The sequence below is a fragment of the Panthera tigris genome, chromosome B4, assembly GCF_018350195.1.
Source record: "Panthera tigris isolate Pti1 chromosome B4, P.tigris_Pti1_mat1.1, whole genome shotgun sequence".
In the NCBI taxonomy this organism is placed as follows: domain Eukaryota; kingdom Metazoa; phylum Chordata; class Mammalia; order Carnivora; family Felidae; genus Panthera; species Panthera tigris.
The window spans coordinates 61,747,671-61,773,474 of record NC_056666.1 but is presented as its reverse complement, the minus strand read 5'-3'; the positions used below and the strand labels follow the sequence as shown (position 1 = coordinate 61,773,474).

The following is a 25,804-nucleotide window of genomic DNA, read 5'->3' as shown; positions in this document are numbered from 1 at the left end:
GCCTGATACATAAACTCTAAAATTCAGGAGGTTTGCTTGTTTTGTTTATTGATATCTTTAAGTTGGTGCAGTTATTCCAGTTCGAAAAACATGAAAAAAAATAAATTTCATTGTTTTGGGAGGAGGAAGAGAGGAGTTTTGTTTTGCTTTTTTTGATAGTAAACTGTAGTACACAACTGAGTTGAAATGGCTTGAGGGTACAGATCATAAAAATATATCAAGATTGAAAGATCTCTCAAAGGAAATCAGGCGTCTCCTGGAACATCAAAAAAGAATTAGAAGAAAAAATTTTATTTTATTTAGGGGTTAATGGTTTAATTGGAAGAAATGGTGAAACTTATTTTTAATAGACATTACCTTAGGCATTCTAGCAGCTAACAAATCCTATTTAACAGTTTTTCTGTATTTATTCTGTTTCTGCCTTTTAATGTCACAATAAGCAAGTTAACCTCTTTGTGTCTTAGTTTCCTTATCTGCAAAATGGGAATAAGAATAATAATACCTAACACTATAAGGTAGTTGGTGAGGATTAAATGAGTTAAAATATGCAAAGCACCTAGAACAATGCCTGTCATATAGTTAGCATGCATTAAATGTTAGCCCTTGTTGTTTTAACATTTCTGTTCCTAACTTCTGTAGTTACTTAAGATGTTACTGGGGCGCCTGGGTGGCTCAGTCGGTTAAGCATCCGACTTCGGCTCAGGTCATGATCTCACGGTCAGTGAGTTCGAGACCCACGTCAGGCTCTGTGCTGGCAGCTCAGAGCCTGGAGCCTGCTTCGGATTCTGTGTCTCCCTTTCTCTCTGGCCCTCCTCTGTTCATGCTCTGTCTCTCTCTGTCTCAAAAATAAATAAACATTAAAAAGAATTTTAAAAAAAGATGTTACCTTGGTACTTAGTCAAATTAAAGACTGAAGAAGACACTTTTTTTTTTTTTTGATGTTTATTTTTGAGAGTGCAAGTGGGGGGGCGGCAGGGCAAAGAGAGGGGGACTGAGAATCCAAGCTCTGCGCTGACAGGCTGACAGCAGCAAGCCTGAAGAACGGGGCTTCTTCAAACTGCATCAGGACCTGAGCCCATGTCATTGCTCAACTGACTGAGCCACCCAGGTGCCCCCCATGAAGACACTTTTTAAAGTGATTTCTTTCTGATCCCTAAAGTGATTAAACACTCTTCTTTTATGTGGTTAATATGTCTTTAAACTCCATCTTCCAGTTGCTTGCTTTCTTAAGCTGTTATCCTCTATTAATTATTGAGGTACAAATTGCTCCTTTCTACTACATATGGTCTTATTACCGTCTACGTCAGTACTGCTCTTGGTGCTAGTTAACCTATTCTCCTTGCATTTGGAGATACTCGTTCTGTTATAAATGTATTTCTCCTGTCCTTGACCTTTTTCCACTTCAGTTTTGTATACTTTTTAAAAAAAAGTTTATTTATTTTTGACAGAGAGCGTGAGTGGGGGAGGGGCAGAGAGAGAGAGAGGGAGAGAGAGAATCCCGAGCAGGCTTTTTACTGTCAGGGCAGAGCCCGATGTGGGGCTTGAACTCGCATGTGAGATCATGACCTGAGCCGAAACCAAGAGTCAGATGCTTAACTGACTAAGCCACGCAGGTGTCCCTCAATTTTGTACACTTTGATTCAGTAGTTAGTATACTCAGTGTATTATTTGAGGAGGATTATATTTGTCCTTGCTTCACATTGCTACTAGGCACTTCCAAATTGTGTTGTGCCATCACTCTACAGTCTCTTCTCTTAGCTTTTCCAACACTTTATATCATCTTCATTCTGTTCATGACATTAACTAACCTCAGATACTATCCCACTTTCCTCAAAGACTTAAACATAAATTTCAAGTATCCTACAAATGTTTGTATTTCTTTTGAGAATTAGAAACATTTATCAAATGACTCATTTTTATCTTGGTTAGAAACTGTGAGGTAGCCTTTATGCCTCCCTCCCTCCTTTTAAAGTAAAATATAATAGAGGATTCTGTGATGCTGAGGATTTTTTCAAAATTGTCACAGCTAATAAGGGCCTAGGTAGTAACCCAAGTTTTTCTGACCACAAAATTCATATTTATACCACCTTACTCAGCTTCCAAGTATACTTTTTTAAAAATAACTTTGAAGGTTATTACATTTATTTGAATTATGTTGGGGTAAACAATTTTAAGAATAACAAGAACTCTTGTAAAAGGTCTAAGTTGTAAAGTGAAAAGAATTAAGTACTTTTGGGTGATAGTATTTGTCAATTGAAACTAAGTTATCTTTCATAAAAAATTTTTAGTGTAAAGTATTCTAATGCAATATAATCAAATAATTTAAAGTTATAGGTAAGTAGTTTTGCTTTTTGTTTCTGAAGTTTGTTGATGGCCTGGATAATACCTGTTTTGTGTCCTTTCTCATTCTTATTAATGGCTTGTATTAGTTTCACGGGGCTGCTCTCACAAATTCCCATAAACTGAATGGCTTAAAAACGTCGACATTTATTATCTCACAGTTCTGGAGGCCAGCAGATGGAAATCAAGGTCTTGGCAAGGCCATGTTCCCTCTGGCTGTTCTAGGAAAGAACCTTCCTTGCATCCTGTCGCACCTGGGTACTCCTTGGCTCTTCTTGGCTTGTAGATGCATGACTCTTATCTCTGCCGCTGTCTTCACATGGCATTCTCTCCTGGTTGTGTCTCTTCAAATGGACTTCTGATAAGAACGAGAGTCATTGGATTTTGGGCCACCCTAATCCAGTTGATCTCATCTTAACTAATTACATCTTCAAAGATTCAACTACCATATTTCCACATAAGGTCCATTCACAAATACCAAGATTAGGACTTCCATGTATCCTTTTAGGGGACCCAGTTCAACCCACAGCATGGTCATATATATTAACCAATTAAATATTTCTCATGTTGCCAAATATATATTAAAAATAGAAGTTAGCTCATAAAATGTGGGTAGCAGGAGTAAAATTGTTTCTCCATTTTTGTTTGGAGAAGTAAACTTAATTGAGCAGACTTTAAAAGGTGTCATGAACTCTGTTTTAATTTTAGCAAAACATTTTATAGTCTCATATTCAAATGGATGCAATGATGAACTATGGGCTTTGTTGACATTATTTAGATTGAGGGTTGATAATGTATGTCTGTGTTCCGGCATGAAAGGTGGTTTCTTATTTCTTATGCAGTTTTTCAAAGCATTGTCTTAGTCTCAACTATTATCAATGACTTCCTGGACTTTTTTTTGTTTGTTTGCTTCTTAATATACATGACAGCTTAGGGAAGATATTGAAGAAAACAGTCTGGAGATTGGGAAAGTATGAGGAGCAGCACCAACCAGTGGGCAAAAAATTCTAATGCAATGGCTTCTAAATTTTTAGATTATGTGGACCAGCACAAAATATAGAGGGAATACAGGGAAAGGGGCTGGATTTGAGGACTGATGTAGAATTGCAGTTTTTAATTTCAGTAAAGCAGGACATCCAAAAACAAAAGAAACAAAAACCTCTATTACCCACTTTTATCATTTCATAAAAGAATTGACACACATTAAAAAGGAAGGAAATACTCTCCAATAAAATATTTTTAAATTGAATAAATTTAGCTTAAAAGTTTCATTTTTTTTTTTTATTTAGGTTCAGAAAATTTTCTAATAGCATGGCAGTGACTTCTGGAAACCAGTGATTTGGCGTATTTCTAAATGCATTTTTAAAAGTGGCTGACCAAGCTAGACAGTGAAGGAAATAGAGTGGGGATGGGAGCAGTGGGACTGGATAACGGGGAGAAGTCCAGTGTACTGAAAACACAGGGAAAATGAAGAACAAATTCTGTCCTAGTTAGTAAATTAAAGAGCTGGAAGGATAATTGGTTCTGCTCAGAGAGGAAAACTAGTGTTTTGGATTTTGGAGATGGAACTGTTTTGAAAGTTATAAGAGAAGCCAAAAATGGTCTCGCTTGTGTGTGGCTTTGCATAGATGGAGGTCACTGGCTTAGAAAATCTGTTACATTTACATGGTAAAAGCATTATCATTGTGAATAAATGCCACAGGATGAGTGTCATAGGGTTATGACTTGCAAAGGACTGTGAAGGAATGGGGAAGAAGAGAAGCATATTGAATGATCCAGGTGCTAAAGTTACTAAGGAAATTTTAAATAGATCCAGACGTTACTAGAAGATGATCACAAGTACTGAAGTATCAGTGTGCACTGTGGTTTGGAACATGGACTCTGGAGCCAAGTTGTTTGGGTTCGAATACAGGTTCTACCACTTGCTGTGTGTCCCTGCAGATACTACCTGACTGTTCTGTGCCTCAGTTTCCTTATCTATAAATGAGAATAAAAATAGTATCATCTTTATAGAGTCGTTTAGAGGATTAAATGAATAAATAAATAATTCAAATAATACCTAACGTAAAATATGAAAGCTATAATTCTGGGTAGTATATGTGTTCATTATTATTTTTTTAAAGATTTATTTATTTTTGAGAGAGAGAGTGCATGTGCATGAGTGGGGGGTGGGCAGACAGGGAGGGAGGGAGAGAATCCCAAACAAGCTCTGCACTGACAGTGCAGAGCCTGATATGGGGCTTGAACTCTCAAACCATGAGATCATGACCTGAGCTGAAATCAAGAGCCAGATGTTCAACATACTGAGTCACCCAGGCACCCCTGTGTTTATTATTATTATTAGAAGTAGACTTGAAAAGAGAAGAAATGGTTGAGAAATCATAATAAAACACTGACTGCCTTACCTGGTGAGTCTCAGAAATGAAGTAAGGATTTGAAGGGCATTACCACCAGGAGAATGTCAAGTGTCGTGAAGAAAGCAGATAAAAGGATTGCTTTCAGAAAAACAGAAGTTATTGGACAACTTGTTCATATCAGAACAGTGGCTCTGTAGAGTAGAGTGGCAAGTATTGGAGATGGAATGAGTTTCTTTGATGATGCAGGTTAGTGCTGGACTAACAGGAATGGGACAGGAGGAGTAGCAGAGTGGCAAGGTGCTCCATTCTAGAAGAGTAATCATGGAAAACAGGAATGGAAAATGCTAGATGGAGGCGGGGAGGTAGCCAGGTAGGAGGAGTGCTGAATAAGCTGTGTGAATTGTTAGAAGTTTATAAAACTTACTAGCTGCTTGTCATATCTTTATATTTATATATAATATAAAAGAACATATTTATAAAACTTATAAAAATATAGCAAGTTTAGGAGTAAAATTCAGTTTTGTCATTTGCTCAGCCATGCTATACCTATTATGTGCCAACCACTGTTCTAGGTACTAGGACTACTATAATGAAAAAAACAAAAATTCCTCTCCTTGTGGATCTTATATTTTTATATATTTACTTATCTTAACTGTTTTGATTGGTAAGCTGTGCTATCATGGGTATTTCTGGGAAAATTTCCTTCCTTCATATTTTGGGGAATGTCCCACCTTTTTTTTTTTTTCTTTCCTTTCATATTTATTGTATACCTCTGTGCCAGGTATTGGAGATACACAGATCAAGTTAGGGTTCCTGCCCTAACATTAGAGTGGAGAAAACAGAAAGTTAAACAAGCAATTAATTGAGTCTGAATTGCCTTTGGAATGACCCCATGAAAATATAGAAAGCAAAAATATATGTCTGCGGAGAGATTTGTACTGGGAATAAAGATTTGAGAAGAATGGGCATATAAATGGAAATTGAAGGGAGGGGAGATCACTAGGAAAGAGTCGGAGGAGGGCCTAGAGCTGAATCTGAGTGGAAGAAGAATCTGCATAGTAAACCAAAGTTCTTAGAGATAGAATGAAAATCAGGAATATAGTATTATTTAAGGCAAGGTTAGATGCTGTTTCAAGAAGAAAAAGAATTGATAAACTATTTTTTCAGAGGCAAAATTAGGTAAGGACTAGAAAGTGTCCATAGAATTTTATACTGAAGAAGTTGTTCATGGGGTGGTTGGGTGGCTCAGTCAGTTGAGTGTCCGACTTAGGCTCAGGTCACGATCTTGTGGTCCGTGAGTTCAAGCCCCATGTTGGGCTCTTTGGTGACAGCTCAGAGCCTGGAGCCTGATTCAGATTCTGTCTTCTTCTCTCTCTGCTCCTCCCCTGTTCTCATTCTTTCTCTCTCTCTCAAAAATAAATAAACATTAAAAAAAAAGTTGTTCATGACTTAGAGCAAATTTAGTTAAGAGTTGAACATGTAGTGAGGAAGTAGTCACACTGTACAAATGGGGACAATTCATTCTTTTTTTTTTGTTTTTAAAGTAAACTCTACCCCTAATGTGAGGCTCGAACTCACCCTGAGATCAAGAGTCACATGCCCTGTGAGTCGCAGCCAGGTGCCCTGACAATTCATCCTTTTAAGTTTGGTTTATAGATAAGCAGCCAGAGATCTATAGTTGGAGTTGGACTTGATCTTAAATGCAGAGTTTCGTTTTAAAGACAAGCGGTTTGAACATATTTAATATTTAACCCCAATAGGAACAAATGAGTAGAAATTGAAAGATTGAAGAAGGATCGGTCTTGGTGCAGTTACCACTAAGCAGGTACAGAAAATAAATGTGATTGCTCAGAGATGAACAAACTTAGGGAGCACAGCTTATGCTTACAAACGGAAGCATAATTTACAAATGAGAATACCAGTTTTATGACTGTTATGGGGATCAGAAATTCATCTGTCTTGTCTACGTGTCTCTTTTTTCCTTAAGAAAAACATACACATGAGAACCAAAATTATAATCCGAAGGCCACGTTGTGTTTATGGAATAGAAAAGAGAAGTTAGTTGGATGTTTTTAATGGCAAATGAAATCAGTCTATTATTGCATCCAAACTTCACTTTAGGACTGATTAGTAGTGCCCCTGGTTAGGGACTAGTGTCTTTTGGACAGTGTTCATGATCACTGCCAGTTTTTACTTCTCAGACTCTCCTTTTTCTTCATGAATGCCCTTTATATGGCCTATTCTTTCTGTATTAATCCTACCCATGGATTTCAGACAAGTCTTTCTGCTTTCTTCTAGAGACCTTCTTTTTCTTTTAGTGACTTCCACAACTATTTGATTTATTCTGTTAGGTGCTGATTTTAGTCATACAGCTTTGATTTTTGGTAATGCTTTATAGCATCACCAATAGTCTTATAAAAATTACACAGATATTTGAGAATTCAGTTATTTTCATGGCTTTATAACATATTTTAGATACAGTTGGCATACTGATCAAAAAAAGAATACCAAGCAGTCCATTTTTAAATATTTTTATTTCAATACATACTTATTTTATTTTAAATATTTTGTTTATTTATTTAATTTATTTATTTAAAAATAATTTGGAAAGTCCAAAATTTTCTTAAAAAAGACAGTAAAATCCTCCCATGATCTACTTTTAACATTTTTGCATATAGACTTTGAATCAGTTTCTTGTAAAATTTTCCTTTTGTTTCCCATGAAACTATATGTATGACCTTCTAGTCTTTTCCTAACGTATATGAGTATTTTCCTGTCATTAAATGTTTTCTTTTTTAAGATTTTCAGTGTTTACATAGATTCAAAGCTTTTAATTCACTATAGTTTTTATATTGACTACCAGATATTTGTTTCTAGCTTCAGTATTTTAAAATGACATGAAAATTATCCTCATAGGGCGCCTGGATGGCTCAGACGATTAAACATCTGACTTTGATTCAGGTCAAGATCTCACGGTTCATGAATTTGAACCCCACGCCAGGCTCTGTGCTGACAGCTCAGAGCCTGGATCCTGCTTCAAATTCTGTGTCTCCCTCTCTTTCTGCCCCTCCCCCAATCACCTTGTGTCTCTCTCCCTCTGAAAAATAAACAAACATTAAAAAATAAAAAAAAAGGGAAAATTATCCTTTCAATCAAAATTTTAGTGACACCAGATTATTATTTTAGGATACTTTTCTAAAAAGGGAATTCACTTAGTCAAAAGGGTAGTGGTGAATATTTATATTCTTGCTAGCAATATAGATGAGTGTGCCTATTTTATTTACTTCATTGTAATCTATTAGTGGGAATATATTAATATATTTGTTAATTTAATAGAAGGAAAGTTATTTCTTATTTTAATTTATACATTTAAATATTATGAATGTCAAGTACTTTTCACTTTTTGCTGTTTAAGGTGTTTGTGTGTATAAATTGCCTTTCATTAGTATTTTTTTGTCAGAGTGAGATGGAGAAAGGTGAGGTTCAGCTAAGTGTTAAGGTTTTTTTCTCAAGGAGGAATGAGATTGTTAAGTTGTTTCAAGAACATTTGTCACTTACCTAAAATTAAAAGAAACCTTTGTATCTTTTTTGGAGGATTCATTTATTCATCATTTATTCCTTAGCATGACTATATGAAAGAAGAAGAAGGTTTTCCTGAAGATGAGGCGACTGAATCGGAAAAAAACCTTGAGTTTGGTGAAAGAGTTGGATGCCTTTCCAAAGGTTCCTGACAGCTATGTAGAGACTTCAGCCAGTGGGGGTACAGGTAAGTATCAGTTCAGATTAAAACTCCCTTACTAAGTGCAACTTCTCGGTGAGCCGGTCAGCTCATACAGAAATACAGCCATGAGGAACTCATCAGTGAATTGCATACCTGTGACTGCTCCGTCCTCATGTCACACTGCCCTAATTTTATTGTCATATACATTCTCTTTGGCATCTAACCAAGAGCAGTCTATGCATTTAGCAGTATTTATTAAAACATTACTGAACAACTTAATCCAATTTTACTGCTTTGGTGCTCTTGAGTTATGTATAATTATATATAAATAGAATTGAACTTGGAGGAAGTTATTTAATGTTGAACTGCTTGAGTTCTACTTTGGTTAAGAATAAATCAATTTAGACATTATAACAGAAATTCTTAAATTTCACATTGCTGGAGAAGGGCAGCATGAGGTAATAGTTAAGAGCTTTGACTCTAGAACCAGACTGTCTGGATTTAAATCCCACCTCTTCCCCTTCCTAAGTACCTGACTTTGAGGAAGTTAACTTAATCCATCTGTGCTTTAGTTTTTTCTTCCATGAAATGGGGATGGTATCAGTATTTCCCTGGCAGGGTTACTTTAGTGATTAAATAAATTAATATTTATAAAATGTTTAAAACAGTACCTGTTACAAATAGGAGTATTTGTTAAATAAAATAAATAAATACGAAATATATAAGAAAAATATGCAACTATGACAGTATTTACTATTATTTCTTTCCCCATGAAGAGCTAATAAAATAGCATATTTCACATAAGATTGATATTTCATTTGGTAAAGTATAGTAAGGGGGTTGCTATTTCTAACCTGCAATTAAGTTTTATTAATGAAAACAGTGCAAGTTGTTGCATGATCCATTTTAAGTGTGTTATGTCATAATATCTGATAGTTCTCTTATTTTTGTCAAATCTTTTACCTGTTTTTATAAATGAAGTGATATATTTGGGAGATTCTAAAGTAGATGAGAGTTTTATTAGAGATTTGGAAATGTTATTTGAGTTTCTGGCACACAGATTGTTATCGCTTAGGAATTAGTCTAGGAATTTAGACTAGGAATTAGGAACTAGCAATTTAAACTAGGAATTAGTCTAATTTTGTTTTTTATAGGTTGGGCTACAGGCATGGATGATGCATTTTTAATTATGAGGGTACTGCTTTCAAATTTGTACTGTAAAACTATGCTTACTTTCATCATTTATCATATCTATGGCACTGCTGTACATTAGAAAAGAACAATTTTGTGTGTCGTAAAATTTTGGCAAATCTATTTAGTGAGAGATACCTTTAGTACTGCTGAGATAAAATGTTTTCTCAATAGTAGAAGTGCTGTGTTTATGTTTGTGCTCAGTAAATCCTCATTTTTTAACTATTTTAGAAATCTATGTGAATATTTTAAGAAAAGCCTTTTATAGTAGTATCCATTTATGTGGCAATCATATAAGGGCTTTCTTTGCTAATTTTAATCCCACTTAAAATAGTTTCCCGTTGTTTCCTTTTTAAAAATTGTTTTAATTCTGTTTTGTTTGTTTGCTTTCTCAGTTTCTCTAATAGCATTTACCACTATGGCTTTATTAACCATAATGGAATTTTCAGTATATCAAGATACATGGATGAAGTATGAATATGAAGTAGATAAGGATTTTTCTAGGTAACTTCTTTTTTCTTCTTGAAATACTTTTAGACTCAAATTGTTTTGAAGATAACATACCTTCTTTTTAAAAATTTTTCTAACTTTTATATGTGGTTTATTTTAGTTATGAAGAAATAGTACTGGAAAATCCTCTTTAATTGCATGCATTAGGTGAAATATTTTAGAATCATTTCAATCCTGGTTAAATTCTAAAAGAGATTTTCTTGAATTAATATGCACTTGTATAAAAAAGGTTAGGAGGACATAATATATATTTAGGTGTTTTAATGGTAGAAATTGTTTAATGTTTTGAAACTGTTTACTCTTTAGATTTTGAACTATCTTACTGACTTGTGTGAGCTGGAAAAGTGTCTAAAAGCTACATTGTGTATGCTTAAAACTAGATTTATATAAATTACATCTAAATAAAATTTTAATGTAAATAGTGTCATCTTTAAACCTTTGAAAATATATTCTTTTATTTGTATTTGGATTTTTTAATGATTGAAGATAACAGGTTTATAATATTAAGACTGCACTGGGGGGGGGCGCCTGGATGGGTCAGTCGCTTAAACGTCCAACTTTGGTTCCGGTCATGATCTCACAGTTCGTGAGTTTGAGCCCCACATCGGGCTCTGTGCTGATAGCTCAGAGCCTGGAGCCTGCTTTGGATTCTGTGCCTCCTTCCATCTCTGCCCCTCCCCCAATTGTGCTCTGTCTCTGTCTCTCAAAAATAAGTAAATGTAAAAAAAAAAAAAAAAAAAAAAAAAGACTGCATTGGATGGTGGGCAGGGGTGGGGAGGGGGACATTTACTTCTCAGTTCCTATTCCAGCTCTGCCGTTTACTAGCTATGTGACTTTCAGGAAGTTACTAAATCTATATCTGCATGTGCTTTAGTCTCCTTTTTCATAAAATGGGGATAATTATAGCACCTTCCTCATGGGGTTAATGAGAATTAAGTAAGGCAGTATTTGTAAATTGCTGTGTAACCTTGGGCAAATAACACAACTGACTTCTTTTGGGCCTCAGTTTCTTTGTCTATAGTATGAGTATTATTCTTGATACCATTAGTTTTCAAAGAGTTTGTTGTTTTAAGCACCAGTGAATCACTTTTTGCTTTTTTTCCAATGAAGTATTTCATAGGTTACCACGTAAGCCAAGTGGGGATGCCCAGAAGCTTGGCCACTTCACCTTATTCTCTGGTTCCTACAGCATCTCCTGAGTCATTTGGAGCACAGTTTGAACTCTAGACAGTTTTAAGACTCTATGGAAGCTCCAAAAATCTGTAATTCCTATTGAAACAAGATAAAATGATTAGAATGAAAAAGTTTTTGATTGGAAGTACAGGATGGGACTGATACGATTGTACTCATTCTGTTATTCACTGATGATTGATTAATTTTGATACTTGAAAATTAATTTGATTTGAAAATAAGGCATTGACTGAGCCTTTTTAAAGGCCATGCAAAATTTTAAACATCATAGTGTTGTTTTTTTTCTTTTTCTGGTAGTTTGTGCATTTACCCTGAGCCACACAGACCTAGTTTTCAATATACCACTTCAGTCAGGCATTTAGGCTGCTTTGAACACCACCGGCTTATCTGCAAAACTGAAGCTGTATACTTTATAGGTCCATGATAGGGAATAAAAATTTAATATTTGTAGGGCATCAGGCATAATGCCTGATATATGATATTTATTTGATAAATAGAGGAGAAAGACTTGTAATTCCTAACTCTTGATTTGGAAAGTTTTACGTTTTCAAAAGAATATTCTATATAAGGTTTATGTAAACAGAGGTAGACTTTTCTGAGTTGCTTGGAGTTATTGTTGAGTTTGTTGAATTACCATTATCGAATTAAAGGATATTGTGTTAAAAACCTGTGACATCAGAAAGGCTTTTAGAATTGCAAAATAGAATTTTTACTTTCAAAATGCCTTTGTGTTGGCCATAATAAATGCTATCCAGTTATTTATTTATTTTTTAATTACTTTTTAATCTTTATTTTTGAGAGAGAGTGAGAGAGAGATTGCAAGCAGGGGAGGGGCAGAGAGAGAGGGAGACCTAGAATCTGAAGCAGGGTTTAGGCTCTGAGCTGTCAGCACAGAGCCTGATGTGGGGCTCGTATTCACTAAATGTGAGTCCGTAACCCGAGCTGGAGTTGGACTCTTTTTTTTTTTAATTTTTTTCAACGTTTTTTATTTATTTTTGGGACAGAGAGAGACAGAGCATGAACGGGGGAGGGGCAGAGAGAGAGGGATACACAGAATCGGAAACAGGCTCCAGGCTCTGAGCCATCAGCCCAGAGCCTGACGCGGGGCTCGAACTCACGGACCGCGAGATCGTGACCTGGTTGAAGTCGGACGCTTAACCGACTGCGCCACCCAGGCGCCCCTGGAGTTGGACTCTTTTAAATTTTTTTTTTTTTTCAACGTTTTTAATTTATTTTTGGGACAGAGAGAGACAGAGCATGAACGGGGGAGGGGCAGAGAGAGAGGGAGACACAGAATCGGAAACAGGCTCCAGGCTCCGAGCCATCAGCCCAGAGCCTGACGCGGGGCTCGAACTCACAGACCGCGAGATCGTGACCTGGCTGAAGTTGGACGCTTAACCGACTGCGCCACCCAGGCGCCCCTGGACTCTTAACAGACTGAGCCACCCAGGCTCCTATTCAGTTTCTAATCAACATATTTTATTCTGTTTGAAATCTGAGTTTTCATAGATCAGTTGATTTATGTTTCTTATATTTTGTTGATCACTTGGTAATACTAATACTTTCTTTTTGTCTTTTAGCAAATTGAGAATCAATATAGATATTACTGTTGCTATGAAGTGTCAATGTAAGTACACATTAACTTGATGAATCCATTTATTGTTTATGTTTTAAACAATTGCTAGTAAGTAAAACCACTGGTGGTGCCTTAACTTTATTTTTTCCTTTATGATATCTTAAAATGCTATGGTAATGTTATTTAATAATGCAAGTTATTTTTTTACCCAGCTTATATTCTTTAAATTTTTTCTCCATAAAAAGGAGATTTAACTTTCATATTAGTATAATTAAAAAGAAAATCGGAGGAAATTCTTGTGAGTTAGAGTTCTAATTTGGGTGTATCATTTATTTCTTATTTGGAGTACCAGTTTTACACCCATGCTCTACAAACATATCCTGTTTGACTGTTTTGGTTTACTACTCTTTACTTATGCATATTAAAATATGGATTCAAGTCTTTTTTTTTTTTTAATTTTTTTTAACGTTTATTTATTTTTGAGATAGAAAGACAGAGCATGAATGGGGGAGGGTCAGAGAGAGGGAGACACAGAATCCGAAACAGGCTCCAGGCTCTCAGCTGTCAGCACAGAGCCTGACGCGGGGCTCGAACTCACAGACCGCGAGACCATGACCTGAGCCGAAGTCGGCCGCCCAACCGACTGAGCCACCCAGGCGCCCCTGGATTCAAGTCTTTTAACTTAATAATGATGATACTTTTTTCTGTTTTCTTGTTGCTTCATTTGATTATACTGCTAGAAGTAGAAAAATGTTAATATGCTAGATAGATAATGTTTAGATCAGTATTGCTGTCAAAAATGAGGATGCTTTTGCATGAAAGATATCTTTTGAATTACTGCCTAAAATGTGAAGACAAAGAAGTTAGTATTTCACATAAAAATTTTTTAACTGTGAAATAGTTTTATCTAATTAAGGAGATTAATTTCTGGGAGATTTCATTGAGAAAAACTTTAAATCTCTTTTTTCATTTATTTTTTCTTGTAGTTGTTTTAGGAGTAAAGAAACATATTTATGAGTCTGTGTTATTACTGAATATATCATATTTTGCTTTATTTTAGATGTTTGAATACCATTAAAATTTTAGTCTTTTCAAAATAAACTTTTTCTATTTGTTGATTTTTAAAAAGTCATCAGTAGTTTTCTCCTAAAATTTCTTTTAATTTCTAAAAATAATTCTTGTATTTAATATTTCATATACCAGCCATTTAGTACTTGTGATTAGGTTCTTGACCATTTTTGCAAAGCTCTTCAGTTCAGTGAAGTGAGTTTACACTTTTTACTATAAGAATATGAAATTACATTACATTTCATAATATTTACTGAACAAGAACTAGAAAAAGTATTATCGATTTTTTGGAATACTTTCCAGAAGTATTTTGGAATACTTTCCACCAAAACTATGTAATGCTACTTATTTGAAGAAATAAGTGGTATAGGCAAATAATTATATATGTTTGAATTTTCTGTTAGTCATCTCTGTTTGTTAATTTATATCAGATATAGTTTGGCTCTGAACACAGAATGTAAAACTTCTAATTTTTTTATGCAGATGTTGGAGCAGATGTATTGGATTTAGCAGAAACAATGGTTGCATCTGCTGACGGTCTAGTTTATGAACCAGTAAGTTTAATGCACATGTTTTTTTTAATTAATATGCTTTGAGGTATTGTTTTCTTGAAGACAGTTTTGATATTTGCTTTTAGTTTTGTATGAGCTAGACCCTTTTTTTTTATTCAAAAGTAATCCATATTCTTTACGAAGATTTGGGGGGGTAGTTATATCTAATCCCAAAGTCTTGAGATAACCATTGTTAATTGGATAAGGCTGTAAAGTCTGTTTTATAACCTTATTTGTGTTTTATATTTTTTGTTAATGCTTCCTAATAGTTTTCTCTTTTCTTATAGTTGCTTTAATGATGAAATTTTCTTCTTTTCTTCGAATGATTTGGAATGATTTGGAAATTCTGTCCTATTTGTATTGTACCTTTACCAAATTTAAGTCTAGAAATGTTTCAGCTGTATTTCTCTTATCATAATCAAGAATGAAGCAATATCTAGAGGAGAAATTTTCTATGCATTTACTTCTCTCTTCTTCATATTTCCATTTCCCAAAGTTAGTGAAATCCTGACATTCTTCTTCTGTTGGCAGAGTACGAGTTGTGTATAACCAATTTATCAGAAACACCACCACATGACAGGGGCAGGTAAAACACATTACAGGAGCAGGTGATAATAAGTCATGATAACCAGCTCTAAAGAAGCTTTAGGGAATAAGGAATGGAACTCTCAGCCCCTTTGAGTTGCTCACTGCTTTGTTGGCATTGTGGTACTTATGTTTATCCATGCATTCTTGAGTTCTTTTGTTTATCATTGACAGTTGTGAACACTTCTTTAAGCAAATTGCAAAGTGAAGACTAAAGGTGATGGAGAAGGATTAGAAGTAGCTGAATTTCATGGGAAAAAAAAAGGAAGCCTTTAGGTCAGTTTTGATTACCAAATTATTTGTAGCTTATAGCAATAAAATATATTTATGCCTTTTGAAACACACTTTTTAAGTAGAGATTTCTAAAGAAAAGACAACTTTGTTATTGCCACACTGAATCTCTCTGCTCCCTAATTCCTGTATTCTCACTCAAAAAAACTGATTTCACAGTAATTTTTTATGAGGTTAGGTACCTTACACATTCAGGTACCATGTTATCACATATTAAACTAGTATCTAGAGATGTAGATCTTGATAATTATTAGACACTTATGATATTTGTATTACATTTCATACTATTAAGAATAATTACTGTTTTAACTCTGTTTTATTGCTTTTATTTTCTACCATTCTTTATTTTTTATCATTTTGCAGAAGGACTTTTTGAGACTTCTTAATCAGTAAGAATATGTGGGTTATATTTTATAGACTGTAGCACAACTGCCTACGCCGTTCTGTTCTTCATACATGTGAGTTTAGCTCAGGATATGGTGTTTTGTATTCAGAACTTTATAGAACTTCCTTCATTGTTTTCTGATGCAATTATTTTTTCCTTCACATATAACCTTTTCATGCTTGAATGCTTTTTTCTTTTACTTTTGCAATTCACATATTTATCCTATATATCCAGGTGTGGATCCCCTTTGGGTGTGGATTTTTTTGTTTTTGTTTGTTCTTTGGTTCTTGTTGATCTTAATGATCTGAATTTTAAAGTTTATATGTGTATATATATGTGTGTGTGTACACACACACACATACACACACTCATATACACACACACACTTTTTGGCTTGTTTATCTGCTTTAATTTTGTTTAAAGCAATGGTTTTACCTCTGCTTTTTAAAATTCTTATATGATGCTGAATCTCATGGAGTGGTTCTCAATATTCTTATCAATTCTTACATTAGGTGTGTATTTCATACTTCTCTGAGTTCTGAGAAATTACCTTGATCCAGCATGACCTATCTTCTTTTCAGTGCCTTCATTATATTTTAAAATTCAATGATTATATTCTATATCTTTAATATCTCATAGATCATTCCATTTTTTTCCTGTCTGCATGATGCTAAATGTCGGTGAGAAATAATTAGAAAAACTTAACACTTTTCTTCTTATTCCTAGCAATGGTATATAGAGGAAAATTAGCCCTCATACTTGAGATTGACCACTTTTTTCAAGTTATTGAATCTTTTTATACACTCATTTATTTACTTATTTTCTTGTCTAATTTTAGAATGGGGATATAAAGTGGCCCATTAAGTGATTGAGAGTTGAAATAGACTGTTGAGTTATGTCAGTTCCTATCTGACCCACCTTCTCCAACACACACACTTTTTTTTTCATACCTAGATGAAAGGGTATAGATTTAGATATACTGTGTTTCTTTTTTTTTTTTTTTTTTGATCCTTATTTTTGAGAGAGAGACAGAGCCAAAATATGAAGCAGTCTCTAGGCTCTGAGCTGTCAGCACAGAGCTCAACATGGGGCTCAAACTCATGAACCATAAGATCATGACTTGAACTGAAGTTGGATGCTTAACCGACTGAGCCACCCAGGTGCCCCTATACTGTGTTTCTTTTAAATCATGTTAGAGCTTAAGATGCTTTTGAAGAGGAAGGAAGAAGTTGGTATTTGGTCCAGGATAGTGGAGTGGTCCACCAGGGCCCTCCCAAATTTTCTTTTCTGTGTTTGTTTTGACAGGCTAAATTGAGCTAGGGTAACTCCTCTTTCTTTAGCTCATGTGACCATCCTCATTAGCAACCAGCTGTGGCAGCATTCTTGCTTAACTTAGAACACTGTCCATGCCACATAAGAGCTAGGAATAACACTGCTTTGGAATGTCCTCACCATGTGGTCTCTGGCACTTGATTGAACTCCTGAAAGTGCTTCTAGGGTAGAGTGCTTCTTCCTTGGGTGTCTTACTATCTTTTATCACTGTTGCCTCTCTTACTCTGAATTAAGGACTTTCCTTGTTTCCTAATATAAACTTCTCTGTCCCATGAAATAAATTATGTCTTGGACTCTTTTCTCACTTTAGTCTCCCTTTCACCCTTGTATGCAAGCTTGCATAACTTCTTGACGATTTCTAGCATGGGGATGCGAATTTAAAATTATTTAAAATGATAATATAGATTGTGTCCTCATTTTATGTTTCTCTGAACATTGTGAAAATTTGGTTTTGAGGAGATTTAATCATCTTTAACCTCCCCTCTAAAATTAAAAAAAAATTTTTTTTAAATATTTATTTACTTTTGAGAGAGAGAGAGAGAGAGAGAGAGAGCACCAGTGAGTGAGCAGGGGAGAGGCAGAGAGAAAGGGAGACACAGAATCTGAAGGAGGCTCCAGGCTCTGACCTGTCAGCACAGAGCCGGACGTGGGGCTCGAACTCACAAACTGCGAGATCATGCCCTGAGCCAAAGTCAGATGCTTAACCAACTGAGCCACCCAGGCACCCCTAAAATTTACTTACACTTTTTCTTTAGCATTCTCTCCTTATTCTGAGTGGCTCTCATTCCTACTCTTTTTTCACATTTGTTAAGTCCCTGATTTTGTTTACATATATTTTCTGGAGAGCTTGTCTCTCTAGCTAGATTTTTAAGCTCCTGAAAAGCATTAATTTTATCCTTTCTTCTTTGTTTCACAAAATGTGAAGTATAGGTGCCTTGTTAGATAATAGGCAATAAGGAATATGTTAGAATTATGCAATTGTAACAAGATTATTGATTATTACATTGTCAACAGTTAGTCATCTCTTTCAGTCACTTGTGGAATAGGAAAGCTTTATTTAAATTTAACTGTCGTATGGGGTGTGTGGGTGGCTCAGTCAGTTGAGCCTCGGACTCTTGATTTCGGCTCTCAGGGTCATGGGATGAAGTCCTGTGTCGGGCTCCACACTGAGCATGGAGTCTGCTTGAGACTCTTTCCCCTCCTGCTCCCCCCCAACAACAAAAAAATTAAATTTCAGTGTCATATAATTAAAAGTCATGTCTTGGCCAGAAAGGTAGGAACTTAAAAATACTTAATTGTATACTTTTCATTAGTAATTTTTAAAATGTTCAGTACTTCTGGTAAGTATTCGTTCCTTTGTCCTAATTTATATTAAAATATTTAGGTAATGCTTCCGATTCTGTGTCTCCCTCTCTCTCTGCCCCTCCCCCATTCATGCTCTGTCTCTCTCGGTCTCAAAAATAAATAAACATTAAAAAAAAATTAAAAAAAAGATTTAGGTAAAAATTATCAATATAAAATTATTTGAGAAAATGTTTACTTGTTTTTATGTTTTCATACTTACTATCCTAATATGTACTCTGAATATTAAAAACTTAACCCTAATAGCTTTACTAGTTTCCAACTTGTGATCACACATTATGCTATGAGAGTTACTACTTTGCTATTTACTATCATATTTCATTACTATTTCTTTACTTAAAAGAATTTAAAAAATGGTGGAAAAGTGAGGAATCTGACAGCTGGGTTTATATATGGACTCTTACAGTCTCTGATTTTGGAAGAAGTTTTTAACCTATTGAGCTTCTTCCTCACATAAAAAAAGGCAAGAATAATAACAAACTCAGAGCTTATTCTGAAGGTTCAATGAAGTGATGAATTAAGTAACAGTACGTAGCATGCGGTAGGCTACTCAGTAGATCCTTTCTACTTTACCCACATGCTAAGCACTACACTAAGCAGTTTGGGGAAGTCAAAGGAAGAATCACATAGTCCCTACCTTCAAAAGTTTTATTTACAAGGTAACTGGGAAGCAGTTGCACGCAGCCTCTTGTTTGCCATCGTGTGTTTTACAGATGTTAGCATTTTCCTTGTGTGATATGGTGGGAAAAGGGTGGGAAACATGCTGTAGACAAGTTCAGCAGGAGTAATCAGAGATGATTTCATTGTAATCAGAAAGATGGAGGCAATTTAACCTGGAGGATATGGTATGTAGGATTTTGACAGACATGAGGGTCACAATTACAGGAGACGAAGTTCCCAGGTTGGTATAATTAAATTACCAAAGGCAGAGATGTAGAACTATTTGATAGAATGAAGGCTTCTTCCACTTTGATTAAAAAACTGAGGATTTTATAGAGAGAGAGTAGTAGGTTAGGAGCCGATTATGGAGGGATAACTAATATTGCTAAATTTAAAAAGTAGAATCTATATGCTTTGTTATGATTACCTTTATAAAAATCAAAAGTGGGCCTTTTTATTGCAAGGTTAAATTGTGGATATCGCCACAAAGCATGGAAAGCTTGCATATTTCCCTCTGATTCTACAAGTCACCTAGTCTGACTTTGAATTCATGAAGATAGTACTTAAATACAGTTTCTTGAATTATTCCTTATTTTATTCCTACATTTGGGAAATATAGGGCAATTTGTGTAGCTTGTTTCAAAACTGTTGATTTCATCGTGGCATCTTTCTGGCAACAATGTGGGCTTTGGATGCTTGGATATTACAGTTGAGCTTTATGTTTTTCTTTTTCTTTTACAAAAACTTTCATGCACGTATCATTTAAATGATTTTAAGTCCTAAAATACCATTTTGTACATATGCCAGATTATCAGCTTATAGTCATTCCTATAAATGTGGATAACTGTAACAGGTAAATATTTGTGATCAGTAAAATTTCTTTATATTGGTTTTGAGTAAGAATATTATAGATTATATTTTTTCACTTACAGAAGATTAAATGTAAATCATGAATACTTGTTTTTATCAGTATTATAAATTTGTTACTTGCTCAAAGAAATTTTTTTTTTTTAATTATGATATAAAAGCCAAGAGAAATTGACAGTGCTAGTGATTATGTTTTCCTTTATTTCAGGTAATATTTGATCTTTCACCACAGCAAAAAGAGTGGCAGAGGTAATAAGTGAATTAAAGTATTGTGGTCCATGAAATCTGGATCAAATTTTCTCTATTTTGTCCATTTTGAATTATTCATAGATTTAACATTTTTCTGGGCAGTTTTAGGGGTGAAATATTAACAGAATATAATATTTAATCTTTATAATTTCAAAAATATTGTCAAATTATAGGAGAGTTTTGTATAATGTTTTCTCTAGTGTACTTTGAATCATAAGTACATTTTAGTTTTCATTTAAAATTTTATTAAGTATTTAAAAATTTATAAGGCAATATGTGATCATTTAAAATTCAATTTGAATATAAAGGATATGAAGTAAAGGGTATATATTAAAAGTAAAAGCCTCTTCATTATTACTCTTAGTGCTGCTAACTAGCAGTTATAACTAGAGTTAAATTTCTTTTGTAGCCTAGAAATTTTCTGTTAATTTACAATTTTCTGTATGTTTGCATATTTGCTTATGTTTTATTTTTCCCATTACAAATGGTATCTTTCTATACATTCATTCTAGAACTTGCTTTTTTCTACCTAGCCTGATATTTTGGACATCATCCCATTTCACTACATATAGCATTCTGATAAACTATAGTTCTTATTTAATTTGATTTTTATCACTGGGCATTTAGATTATTTGCAGGATTCTAATATTAAAAACAATGCTCAATGAAAATTCTTGAACCTAATTCCTTATATACTGGTGTGAATATGTGTAAGTGTGTGTAAGTGTATAGAAATGGAATTTCTCTTTCAGAGGATATTTAATTAACATACTGATAAGTTCTTACACAAAGAAAAAAATTTGTAACTATGTGAGATGATGGTTGTTAACTTATGGGGTGATCGTTTTGCAAAATAGAAATATGTCAAATCGTATATTGTACACTTTAAACTTATACAATGTGATATGTCAAGTGTATCTCAATAAAACTGTGAAAAAATACATTTTGATAGGTGATGCCAAAATATCTTTACTTACACTTCAAAACTGATAGTATTTGTTTCTACACAACCTCACCAATAGTGGGTATAACCAAGGCTTTTTTACTTTTGCCAATTCTGTGGGTGAAAATAGTATTATGCTTTTTTTAAATTAACATTTCTTTATGAATGAATCACTTGAATATCTTTATGGATTTTTTTTCCTGTTGTATTTCTTTTTGTGTGAAACTGCTCATTCATGCCCTATGCCCATTTTGCTTGGTTGTTGGTTTTTTTTTTCTTGATAATTTTAAATAGTCCTTTGTATATTAAAGAAAGTAGTCCTTTGTTATAAATGGTTCCCCCACCCCTACTCCCATGTAGTGCTGTTTTTTTTTTTTTTTCTTTTTTTTCTTTTTTGTTTCCAGGGCTTACAAAGGCTCTACCTAATTTAAGATTATTGCCAAAACAAAAAAACAAAAACCCTTTTTCCCATTTTTTTTTTCCTTTTTTTTCTTTCTAAGTACATTTCAAAGGCATTTCTCTTTTAATTTCCAGTTTTGCCATTTGGGGAGATTTTAAAATTGAGGTTGAAATCAAATGTAGTTGTCTCTGGGCTTGTAGCGCTTTTAGTAGAAAGCCATCCAGAGATGAAAGACATTACTTTAATCCAGAACTATTAAAGTGAGAAGCCTCCTTTCACATGGAATTTTATTCAGTGTTCAAGACACTGTGTTTTTACTATTAAAATGATGGCTGTTTTCCATAACAGAGGTTTTTTTTTCATATCTTCATATATGGAATATAAGCTTAGATATTGGTATATTTGAGACAAAAGTTATACACAGAGTTTGCTGTCTTCAACCTCTTTTTCCATTGCTCAGCACTGAAATTGGACTCTGGAAATACAAGACACACATCAAATAAGAAACTTTCAGTTTCTGGTAGCATTAGATCCAAAGATTTTGTCTTGAGACATGTGAATCTGAAGATGGGATCTGGTTGTTGAATCTTCGTAGATTATCAATTCTGCTTCTAAACAAATATTCTAGAATGGACTAGAGATACCGAAGGACTAACATCCTGAATAATGTACATATTAAATGGTTCTTTACCTTTAGAGTTTGCTGAAAGAGATGAAGTTTTCTTTCAGTTGGTATTCTGCTTTTTAAAAATATTTAAGATCCCAGTTAGTCTCTCTCCTGTAGCAGTAAATAAATCTCAAACCCTAGACATAGCCTTTCTGATTTCTGCTTTTTAGTTCTAGATTTAAGATTTATTCTGAACTAAATTTACAGTGTAAAAATGAATTGTTATTTTAAATAGACCTATTTTACCAGTGTTTTTAGTGAATGGTGCGTAAATATTTGATCTTTCACTTGCACTTCTAAAAAATGTTTATCATTATGGTGGGGAGTGAAATATTAGATTTAGGTTTGCTTCCTTTTATAAGGGTCTATATTTGTTTATAATTTTCCCCAAGTTTTATATAGGTAGATAAACTTTTTTTTAAAACACTTTACTTTTTAGAATAGCTTTAGATTCACAGCAAAATTGAGCGAAAAGTAACAGAATTCCCAAATATCCACTGCCCCCCCACCCCCCGTGCACAGCCTTCACCATTATCAATACCTGGCACTACAGCAGTACATTCCTTACAATCTGTGAACCTGTATGGATGCATCATTATCACCCAAAGTCCATAGTTTACTCTTGGTGTTCTACATTCTATGAATTTTGACAAATGTATAATGACATATGTCTACCATTATAGTATCTACAGAATAGTTTTAGTGCCCTAAAAATCCTCTGTGTTTTGTCTGTTCGTCCCTCTGTGTGTAATTTTTGTACTTGGTGAGTTTGAACTTTAAACAGATGATTTTGGATTTTAGTTATCTGAAGACGTAGAGTTAAAGGAGGTAAAATAGGATTATATTTAAAGATACAGACTTACTGCTAAACGTGGTAGGAAATAACATGGCCCAATGGTAGAAGTGTTAGAGGGAGAGAAAGCTGTTATTCTTGGTTTTGTTGTTCAGAATAAATAATTTTATAAGTTACTGTCAACATAAAGAAATTTGTAAAAAAAAAAAATCTTGAACTAATTTGTTCTATGGGGCTAGGTATATTTAAAAAGAAAATCTAAGTATGGGTTCTCAAATGGATACTTTGTTTTATAGTTATATGCCTTATATGCTAATATTCTTTTAAAAAATTACAGGTAGAGTATAATATTTTGCTCAGAACGGTCTTATACCATTTTTCTTTGGAAAAAGAGACACCATAATGGCCTATTTTGTAATGAGAATTAGATGCTTGTGGTATGGGTTTATATCCCAGTAATCTCCCACTTAAGTCCACCAAATCTGTTGTACTTGTCTTATTCTTTGTACCTGTCACACTTTATTCAGTACCCGACAAAAGGTAAGAATTTTGTAACAGCTGCATGCAAGCGTGAAAAAGGAGTTTAGATACTCAGGTGAGGAGAAGCTCCTTCTTAGTGACTCTGACTGCACATCTATTATTCACTCCATCAGCTATTAAACTTAGCTGCCCTACCTCATTTTTCCTTCTTTTAAGGAAATGACCAAAGAAAATTTGGTACTTTATTTTAGAATAAAGTCTTGTAGTAATAAATATATGGGTTAAGTAAGTCAGCTAACCATTGTTATTTTAAAAAAGTGTTAGCTTTCTTGTATTCCTAGGTGTATTTGTAACCGTTGCTTGTTGATGTTGTATGTAGGATGCTGCAGCTGATTCAGAGCAGACTCCAAGAAGAACATTCACTTCAAGATGTCATATTTAAAAGTGCTTTTAAAAGTGTTTCAACAGCACTTCCACCAAGGTGAGATGTCATTTTTAAATGTACAACTATTTATTAGGAATTGACTGTGACAAAGTTTGAGTATTGGTTTAGTTCCTGAATCTCATATTTCTTAGAGAAGATGTAATCATTCTGTATGATGATTTCTTTTTACTCTTAAATTTATAGCCTGTGATATTGATCATCCTGATCACAAATAATATTATTTCCTTTTCATTTAATTTTTCTCTTATGTGTGTATGGCATACTTCCATATAAAATTATATTAGGTTTTAAGAACAAATTAATTGCATTTGCCATTATTTTATGAGGATGTAGAAACTTTGGTTAGGAGTTTGTGTTTTTATTTCACTTTTTTTTCTCTTTTTTAGGTTACAACAGGTGATATTTAGAAATGCTATAATCATGAAAATGATCATTTAAATTTAAAACTATACAGAGGTTTGACATTTGCTTAGGAAGATGTCATTGTTTGAACTTGGATGGCATGCCTTCCCTCATTCTTACTTCCATCTTTCTCTGTCCCCTACAGTGCCAGAAACAGCTGACAAAAGTATGTTTTTATTGGACTAATTCTTTTAATCTTTCTTCTCTTACTGGCCTTAGTCCTGTGGTCAAATGTGAAGAACCATGGAACGAATATGTGTGTGTGTGTGTGTATGTGTGTGTGTGTGTGTGTGTGTGTGTGTGTGTATATATATATATATACATACATATACATATATACATACATACATGTATATATATATGTAATTGTTTTTCTACTTTGTAGATGTAAGAGTTTTTATAAATGTGTAGACTTCAAAAAACTGCTGTTGTACTTTTGACATTTAAATCATTACCTAAAAATTGATTTCTAGGGATTCTTTTCCCCATCTACAAAGTGTTCCTTCCACAGGACGGTGACTGTGTTGAGTGTGCCATAAGTAATCCTTCCTCTCATGTTGTAACAGGGAAGATGATTCATCACAGCCTCCAGATGCTTGCAGAATTCATGGTCATCTCTATGTCAATAAAGTAGCGGGGAATTTTCACATAACTGTGGGCAAGTATGTTCTTTTAACTTACTGAAAATACTTTAGACAAGTTGGCAGCTTGGTTTAAAAGTAAATTCTTTGCTAATCAAATAACATAACTACTAAAGGACTGTTTACAATGTTGTGTATCTGCATTTTTGATATTTTGAAACTTACATTCAGGGCTTCAATCTCAGGATAGAGAAGACTACTAACTTTATTTATTTAAAAATTTTTTTTAATGTTTATTTATTAAAAAAATTTTTAACATTCATTTTTGAAAGTGAGACAGAATGTGAACAGGGGAGGGTCAGAGAGAGAGGGAGACACAGAATCTGAAGCAGGTTCTAGTCTCTGAGCTGTCAGCACAGAGCCTGTTGAGGGGCTTGAACTCACAGACTGCGAGATCATGACCTGAGCTGAAGTTGGACCAAGCTTTACCGACTGAGCCATGCAGGCACCCCAGTGTTTATTCAATTTATTTTTTTTTAATTTTATTTTTTAAATTTTTTAATGTTTATTTTGAGAGAGAGAGCACGCATGAGTGGGGGAGGGGCAGAGAGAGAGGGAGACACAGAATCCAAAGCAGGCTCCAGGCTCCGAGCTATCAGCACAGAGCCCAACGTGGGGCTCAAACCCACAAACAGCAAGATGATGACCTGAGCCCAAGTTGGACACTCAACAGACTGAGCCACCCAGGTGCCCCTATTTATTTTTTTAATGTTTATTTTTGAGAGAGAGAGAGCGTGAATGAGTGCGTGTGTGTGTGCACGTGCACATGAGCAGGGAAGGGGCAGAGAGAGAGGGAG

General features: G+C 34.3%; 1 protein-coding gene across 2 annotated transcripts in view; it reads left to right on the top strand.

Moving 5' to 3' along the window:
- ERGIC2 (ERGIC and golgi 2) overlaps positions 1–25,804 on the top strand; it is a 40,852-nt gene that overhangs the window by 958 nt on the left and 14,090 nt on the right. Inside the window, exons 1-8 of one of the 2 annotated variants that reach the window (XM_042992031.1) lie at positions 6,472–6,522; positions 8,321–8,463; positions 10,005–10,113; positions 12,891–12,937; positions 14,438–14,508; positions 20,196–20,236; positions 23,899–24,000; positions 24,933–25,028. In XM_042992031.1, coding sequence (XP_042847965.1) covers positions 8,358–8,463; positions 10,005–10,113; positions 12,891–12,937; positions 14,438–14,508; positions 20,196–20,236; positions 23,899–24,000; positions 24,933–25,028 — 572 coding nt within the window. In that variant the 5' untranslated portion in view covers positions 6,472–6,522; positions 8,321–8,357. Of the gene's footprint in view, positions 1–6,471; positions 6,523–8,320; positions 8,464–10,004; positions 10,114–12,890; positions 12,938–14,437; positions 14,509–20,195; positions 20,237–23,898; positions 24,001–24,932; positions 25,029–25,804 lie in introns of those variants that run through there. The other variant, XM_007098825.3, reaches the window with a different exon arrangement.